The sequence below is a fragment of the Cucurbita moschata genome, unplaced genomic scaffold, assembly GCF_002738365.1.
Source record: "Cucurbita moschata cultivar Rifu unplaced genomic scaffold, Cmos_1.0 Cmo_Scf00001, whole genome shotgun sequence".
Taxonomy (NCBI): Eukaryota; Viridiplantae; Streptophyta; class Magnoliopsida; order Cucurbitales; family Cucurbitaceae; genus Cucurbita; species Cucurbita moschata.
In genome coordinates this window covers 10,179,960-10,187,776 of record NW_019268517.1, presented here as the reverse complement: position 1 = coordinate 10,187,776, position 7,817 = coordinate 10,179,960, and the positions used below count along the sequence as shown (strand labels likewise).

The following is a 7,817-nucleotide window of genomic DNA, read 5'->3' as shown; positions in this document are numbered from 1 at the left end:
TTTTTTTTTTTTTTTTTTTTAGAAAATATAATGTGTGAAAAAGATATTATAAATTATAGAAATCCAGTTCTTCACGTATAATGTTTTGTTAGTTTATCAATATATAAATGGTCCTTCTATAGTATCAAGTTTTAAATGATCTGTTAATTTTCATATGATTAATATTGTTAGCTTCATTAAAACGTGACATTTTTGTTAATTTTTATTTTAATAACGTTGTAGCTTGATTAAAATATATCATTTTGTTAGGTTGAGTTGATGTTTTCGGTACTTTTTTCGGTTGAGTTGATGCTTTCAATACTATAAAAGAAAATGTTATAATGTTACATCACACATATATGATTGTTTGTCTTTTGTATTGAATTGATAATTGCAAAGAATATAGACGATTCGTTCTAACCATATTTGATTTTATAAAGATATTAAAATAAATATTAAAATAAAGCATTGAATAATGGCAATAACTATACCCTTATTGTGTAAAGGCTCTTTATAGCCTTACATATGCAACTCTTTTTTTCTCTTAATCGAAGCTCGACTCCAAGTCTTCTCTAGTCACTTTTTGACTATGCATTCGAGGATCACAATACTTAGTTCGACATTTGAAGATTTGTCAACCGACTCTAGTACCATGTTAGAGGAACACGACTCTCTACAATGATATGATATTGTCCACTTTGAGCATAAGTTCTTATGGCTTTGCTTTGGGCTTCCCCATAATGGAGAATGTATTATTTAATTATAAACCCATTCTCTAGAAGGTCTCATACTAATGGAGAGTGTACTATTTAATTATAAACTCATGACCATTCCTATACTAACCGATGTGGGACACTTTCATCCAACACTCCTATGTGTCCTCTCGAGTGTCTGTCACTCAATTTCCAAAATCAACACACATATTAAATTGAGCTTTAATCCTCAAAATAAGGTGATTCTCAGCAACACCTTGAAGATCAATCAAAAGACACCAAAACATTTAAAAAACCAATAGAAGCATAAAGATCTCAAGTGTTCTTCGAAGATCAACAAGTCAAAAACTGATGCAGCTAGCAACATTAACGAGTCAAAGATATGAATAGATGCACTAAAAACCAAGTTGTCCAACCCCGGACACTTGTATCTATATTTGGATTGTACTAGACTTTACCCAAATAAATACAAACACAACCTACCTAACATACACCATTATCAAGTTTTTTTTTGTCTTTTTAAAGAGAAAACTTACATCTTCTGCGAGGCACCAAGTCGACAAGTATTTGTGGATTATTAACTCCTCAATCCTCGTGATCCCAAACATCAGCCACGGTCCTCAAGGGGCCAGCCTCTTTGTTCACAAATAGATCTTCTCCACTTAGCACTCGTTTCTAAGCCACAAAATCACCTTTCAATTTCTATCACCCTTCATATAAGCAACAAAACATGGGATGAATGGTTTACTTTTCTTACCTGATTTGGGATCCTACAAAGAGCTTCAAAGTCCTCATTCGGTATGTCCCATCCAAACACACCGATGTTCTCTTTGATTCTCTCTGAGTGAGTTGATTTTGGAATGGCGCTAGTTCCCCTCTGAATAGCCCACCTCACCAGAATTTGGCCTGGAGTTTTGTTCAGCTTCTTCGCTACTCTTTGAACCGCCTCGTCGTGAATTAAATCTCTTCCTCCTTCTGATGACCCTAGAGGCGAATAGGCCTACAAAACATATCAATTAAAGGGGCTTATAGTGTACTTTATTCGAGGGGAGGATGAGGGGAAGATTGTTAAGGATTATTGGGAGTGAGTCTCGGTTTGGTTAATTTAGTGGAAGATCGTGAGTTTGTAAGTGAGAAATACTATCTCCATTGGTATGAGGCCTTTTGGGGATGCTCAAAGTGGAGCATATCATACCATTGTGGAGAGTCGTGATTTCTAACACTTGCTTTAAAAATTGAATAAATTGCAACCCAGTTCGATTACGATTTGGTTGTTGGTTGCTCGAAGATTGGGACTCGTTTTCGTCCTTCTTAAGGTAAGGAAGCCAAATTCTTCCAAATAACCATCAACTTATTCAAGTAACTAGCATATCTTACAGTGACATGGATGCCATTTTTCCTGCAAGCTTCCAGCATTTTATCATTTCTCCATCCAGGGTGCATTTCCATCTGGCACGACGCGAGATAAAGACAATACGAGAGTTAGTTGAGGCACACTGTCCAGTCCAGGATTATTGAAAGAAGTAATCATACATTGTCCTTTTAGAAATAGTGTTTACGGTAACTATGGTAGAAGTTCGTGATTCTTAATACTAACCTGACATACGGATGGCATTGTTTGGGCAAAACGGAGCAATTTCTCGAGTTTCTTCACAGTAAAATTGCTGATCCCGATGTCCCTAACAAGATTTTCCTTTACAAGCTTCTCCATTTCTCTCCACACGCCTTCCATGTCCAACTCCAAAACTTCCCCTTCTTTTGGAGGCCTGCTGGCTCCTTCTTTGAGATGGAAGGGCCAGTGAATCTGGTGTACAAGAACTCAATTTTCCATATTAAAAATGAACTTTAGTTGATATCAACCAAATTGAGATGGGGTTTAGTTTTTCAAATACCAAGAGAAGATCAAGGTAGTCAACTTGGAGTTCTTGAAGAGCATTGTTTAATGCAATTCTAACTCTGTCTGGGGACAGGTCAGAGCACCTAAAACACATGGAACCAGATAGGAATAGATATCAACCAAGTCCAAGTTTGGTACTCACATTTGACATTCAGTTTATTGTTTACCAAAGCTTAGTGGTGATGAAAAGGTCTTCCCTACGGATTCCTGCTTTTATTGCCGCTTGTAGACCAAAACCCACCTGCAAGAGTTTTACACAAGTGCAAATACAAAATTTTGCTGTCTAATGGCGTCATTATAATGGAAACTATGTTGGGGTGGGAGTAATCCTCGGTTTATAAGTGAGGAATACTATCTCCATTGGCATGAGGCCTTTTGGAGGAGCCTAAAACAAAGCCACGAGAGTTTATGCTTAAAATGGACAATATCATACCATTGTGGAGGTCCGTGATTCCTAACATGGCATCAGAGCCATGCCCTAAAACTTAGCTATGTCGATAAAATTCTCAAATTTCGAACAAAAAATTGTGTGCCTCAGAGTAGTCAAGAGTGACTAAAGTGTCGAATAAATGGCGTACTTTGTTCGAGGGCTCCAGAGAAAGGAGTCAAGCCTCGATTAAGGGGAGGCTATTCGAGAGTTCCATAGGCCTCGGGGGAGGCTTATAGTGTACTTTGTTCGAGGGGAAGATTATTGGGAGTGAGTCCCACGTTGGCTAATTTAGGGAGTGATCATGAGTTTATGAGGGAGGAATACTATCTCCATCAACCTAAGGCCTTTTGGAGAAGTCTAAAGAGAAGTCATGAGAGCTTATGTTCAAAGTGGACAATATCATACCACTGTGTATGATACGTAATTACTAACAAATTAAGCATCTAGAATGGAGGGACAGAGAGAGATTATGCCTGTTCATGAACTCCATATTCTGCAGCAGTATCTATGTGCCTATAACCAGCCTGTTGCCAAAGTTAAAGCAAAGTGAATTCAGCAAAAACGTCAATCAATAAACAAGCGAACGTGAAGGCTCTACTTTTGACATGAAAATACCTCAACAATAGCAGTGAACACAGAATCATCTGACCGAGAACCAGATCTCCAAGTGCCTAATCCAACGGCTGGTATTCTGTGCCCACTCACCAGCGTAAAATAACGCTCTTCATCCTGCACCGTCATAGCAGCCTGTGCCATTTTCCCTTGTATTTCCTTCTCTGCATGCAAAATAGAAGAAATATGCACCAAAAGGAACTAGAGAGAGAGATACAGTGAAATGTATGGTTTGTGCATGTCGGACACGTTCATTGTAAACAGTAAGCTCGTGGCAACTCTTACAGATGCCTAGTTTCCAGCCTGGGCTGAGCCAAAATGACCTTAAAAGATTTGGGGTTTGGTTTTCTACACGTGTAGCGTCGTCATTAGGAATGACGAATTTTTATAATGGTATGATATTGTCCACTTTAAACATAAGCTATCGTGTTCTACTTTTAATTTTCACAAAATGTCACATTCCAATGGAGACAGTGTTCCTTACTCATAAACTCATGATCTTCCTCTTAATATAATTAATGTGAGCCTATTCCTTTCAATAATTTTCAACAATCTTCTCCTCGAACAAAGTATACCATAGAGCCTTTCCTGATACCTGTAGAGCCTTCGAACAACCTCTCCTTGATTGAGACTCGAATCCTTTCTTTGGAGCCGTCGAACAAAGTACATTGTTTGAGGCTCACAAGTTCTCTGTTCTTTGAGGATTCTATTAATATAACTAAGTTAAGGACATAACTTTGATACCGTTTTAGAAATCAAAAACCTTCCAAATGGTATGATACTACACACCGCCAGACATGAAAATCTAAAGCTGTATTGCAAAATGAGCAGATGAATTTCAACTTACATTGTATGGTTATAGCCTACTATATATCTAATGCTACAAAATAGCTTTGCTTAGAAGGAAGGGCGCATTAGCCCAACTGTTCATCAGACAGTAATTTGTGGTTCATTACGTTGACAGGAACTAAGTAGAATTTCTAACCGATCACCGCCGCTGTTTCTGCATACGATTCCAGCTCCAAGTTAAGTAGTTTACAGTGCAGATGAAGATTTATTGAGAAAGCAAACGCCCATGAAGAGACTGTTTCACCACCATTGATGAACTAGAACTCCACTTCGCCTCAAGGAAGAAAACAAATGTAAGCATTGGGCATAAGTTTTCTGATACTTTGCGCTTCTCTCACCTGGGCAACATCTCTGCCACCGATTGTAATGACACTCCAGAAATATCTCATCTATCAAGCAAATAGCACCAGTCTCCAACAATCTCGGGATCAAATCGAATTCAGTTCCTTCAACATCCATCTTCATCACGACAAAATCCTTCTCAGTAACAGTATTCTTCAACCAATCAGCAAAATCAAAGCCCTGAATCTCATCCACGTCGCCGACGAAAGTCCCCGTCGATGCTACCGCAGGCCGAATTCTACCCATTCCCCTCCCCTTATCTTGGACTTTCTGACCTGGGTTTCTATTGATTTCGAATGTCAAAGTTTCATTCCTTACCCAAGCTGCATATGGCAGTAGCTTGACCCCCTTCTTTGAACTATACTGTTCATGAAAAATTTTATCAGCTTCAATGGCATAAACTTCGAAGGTTTTGTTCTGTTTCGGATACTGCTTCTTAAACCAACTTCCGATACTAGACCCGTAACTCCTCGCTCCGACGTCAACGTAAACGTACCTCTGCTTGAAGCTAATATCAGCCATTGATGGCAGATATTTTATCTTTTGAATATTCCGCTTCAATGTAATCCATGGCTTCAGTGGCTCCTCTAAGATCAATGGCTCGGCCTTTCGGACCAGTTCTTCCTTAAATCCGAGAACCGAACACTTACTGTCAGATTTAGAGTGATGCGTTAGCGCATCACCATGACCAAGAATACCATCAACACTCTCCTTCATCAGAACAATCTGGCGAAGGAAAGGCGTTTTAGAATCAAGGCCATCTATATCCTGTGATGTAACTATTTTGCAGCAATTAAACAAATCAATGAATGAATGAAAGCTGTACGTATCTTTAGCCCTAATTTGGACGACAGCAAACCCTTCGGGTTTTAGCGTGCGAGCAATTTCCCTCGCAAAATCTGCCGGCCGGGATGACTGATCAAGACGGCCGACGCCCAAGAAAATAAAATCGAAGGTATTATCATCGAACAGGATCTTGTGTCCTTCGCCCTTCACCACCAGAGGCTTAGCGGCTTTCTTGAATATTCCAATCGAATCGGAAACTCCAATCTGCTTCAAGGAAAATACATCTTGTCCGTTGGAGGTCTCCACGCACAGAGATTTCGATTTGTGAGAAAGAAAGCCAACGGAAATCAGATCTTGAAAGATCGAAGAATAAAATTGAACGGCCTTGATCCAATCTTTACTAGTGTAAAGATCACGACGCAACAGTTCTTCAGCTGTGGGGGCAGTGCCGTCGATTATCGCCGAAGCTCTGGGATGTAAGCCAGCGGCACGATACTTAGAAATTTTGGGCGAGAAACAGAAATTTCCAGTGATACAAGACTCACCAGTGGTAATCACAACATAAGAAAAATGAGCAACTAAGAGAAACACAGGAATAAGGAGCGCCCTAACCAAATTCCTCAGAGATAAAAACCTTCGCATGGCGGAACTCGTCCTCTTTACACTTGCAGGAGAATCAACGCTTCAAATGCACGATTCCAGTCAAATTAATCACAAAAAATAAAAGTAAAAACGAGAAAAACAATGAAGATTATCGAGAACAAAATCGAGCAGAAGTATGGTTGGCTCCGATCAAGACATTTCCAGACGCGTGGGGTCGAAAATATAGAGAGAAATTAGGGCTAAAGTAGAAATTCATGGCAAAATCTTTCCGTCGTAGCAATCGGAGCAAGACTTTTGAGGGCGAGAAATTCTGCGCCTTAAAGGAAGACATTGCATAAAGCCATGCTTGATTTACGTCTCTCTCTGAGTTGAACCAGACCGCGTTAAGTTTGTTATGAGAAGAGTGAAGAAAGAAGGAAACAAGAAATAAAATACGTACGGTTGGTAATGGGCACCTGGAACCGGTTTAGCCGGTTGCCACGCGGGGTTAGTGAGGAGTTAGCTTCATCAACTCTTAACAACTTTGGCGGGCTCCCGCGTTATGTATTTCTTTTTTAATTTCTCAACAAAAGTATTTTATTTTCATTTTCTAATTTTAATTTTTTTTACAATAAATATTTTCCTCTATCCAATAATTTTTTATAATAACAGAAAGGGATTATTTACCTAAAGAGGGATTAGAGGAAGATTAGCGCATAAAGACATGAATAATATAATCAATTAATCATGGCTAAGCCAGCAAAGCAAATCACCCACCAAATTAAAGCATCAATTCATAAAATAATGATAAATTTAATCTAAAATGAAATCATCATAACGGATAAGATTCGATTAAAATAATAAAATATATTTTTTGTTTGGTAGATAAAATTATTAAATAAATTGTCAAAATTCAAAATATTAAAAAGAAACAAACGCGCTTGTGAGCCCCAACGATTCGCCGGGATAGCTATTGCCTAAATTACAAAACCGCCCCTCTCCAATCCGTCCTCCGTTTCACACTTCAACACTTTTCGGAGGGATAATTTTGTCATTTACTATTTTGTTTGACCTTTAATTTCCCTGTTTTTCTTCCTAAAAATGATTCGTTTAAGGAATTATGAATTATGATTATCCTACGTGGAAAGGTTCGCACCCAAAAATTAGTGGTGACTCAAAAAGCATTGGTGTGATATGATTGGCTGTCGGGTTGGGGCCCACTGCTTGCCTGGCATTACGTAACCATTAAAAATGAATATAAATTCTCTATGATCCGCATTCAATGGTCTAATTGACTTACTTGCCTTTCTCCGCTGTTTCCCGTGGTCGGTAGGCTACAATGACGACTTTCTAAATTTAAATTTTATTTTTAACTGGTTACTAACTATAAAAAAACACTAAAAAAAATTATTTAATTACCATGATAAAATATTTAATTAATATACACGTAACTTGAGACAATGGGTGACTTCTAAATAAAAATAAGTGGTGAAATTTCCATCATACCCTTTGAAATTAATATGAAATAAAAAAAATTATCCATATAATTAAATTTAATTTGGACTCTTTTTTTTTTTTTTTTTTTTTTTTTTTTTTTTTTTTTTTTTTTTTTTTTTTTTTTTTTTTT

The 7,817-nt window shown here is 38.0% G+C and overlaps 2 protein-coding genes across 2 annotated transcripts; both read right to left on the bottom strand.

The window, feature by feature from the left end:
* Positions 1-993: 993 nt before the first annotated feature.
* LOC111451333 (aldose reductase) lies at positions 994-3,816 on the bottom strand. Its single transcript, XM_023091713.1, has 8 exons — positions 3,635-3,816; positions 3,493-3,543; positions 2,757-2,830; positions 2,585-2,672; positions 2,290-2,496; positions 2,070-2,141; positions 1,450-1,692; positions 994-1,367 (listed from the first exon to the last, which is right to left on the bottom strand). The coding sequence occupies exons 1-8, from the start codon at positions 3,773-3,775 to the stop codon at positions 1,278-1,280; spliced, it is 966 nt and encodes a 321-aa protein (XP_022947481.1). The 5' UTR covers positions 3,776-3,816; the 3' UTR covers positions 994-1,277.
* Positions 3,817-4,447: 631 nt separating this feature from the next.
* LOC111451322 lies at positions 4,448-6,689 on the bottom strand. The gene has a single exon (XM_023091701.1). It carries the CDS (start codon positions 6,248-6,250, stop codon positions 4,721-4,723), a length of 1,530 nt encoding a protein of 509 aa, XP_022947469.1. The 5' UTR covers positions 6,251-6,689; the 3' UTR covers positions 4,448-4,720.
* Positions 6,690-7,817: the final 1,128 nt, after the last annotated feature.

What these genes read in the sequence shown, in the direction of transcription:
- LOC111451333 (XM_023091713.1), bottom strand. Translation starts at nt 3,775, where the DNA reads ATGGCACAGGCTGCTATGACGGTGCAGGATGAAGAGCGTTATTTTACG. An exon ending in TTCATCACCACTAAGCTTTG is followed by an intron (nt 2,673 to 2,756) that starts GTAAACAATAAA and finishes CATGTGTTTTAG; the next exon opens with GTGCTCTGACCTGTCCCCAG. An exon ending in ACTACCTTGATCTTCTCTTG is followed by an intron (nt 2,497 to 2,584) that starts GTATTTGAAAAA and finishes CTTGTACACCAG; the next exon opens with ATTCACTGGCCCTTCCATCT.
- LOC111451322 (XM_023091701.1), bottom strand. Translation starts at nt 6,250, where the DNA reads ATGCGAAGGTTTTTATCTCTGAGGAATTTGGTTAGGGCGCTCCTTATT.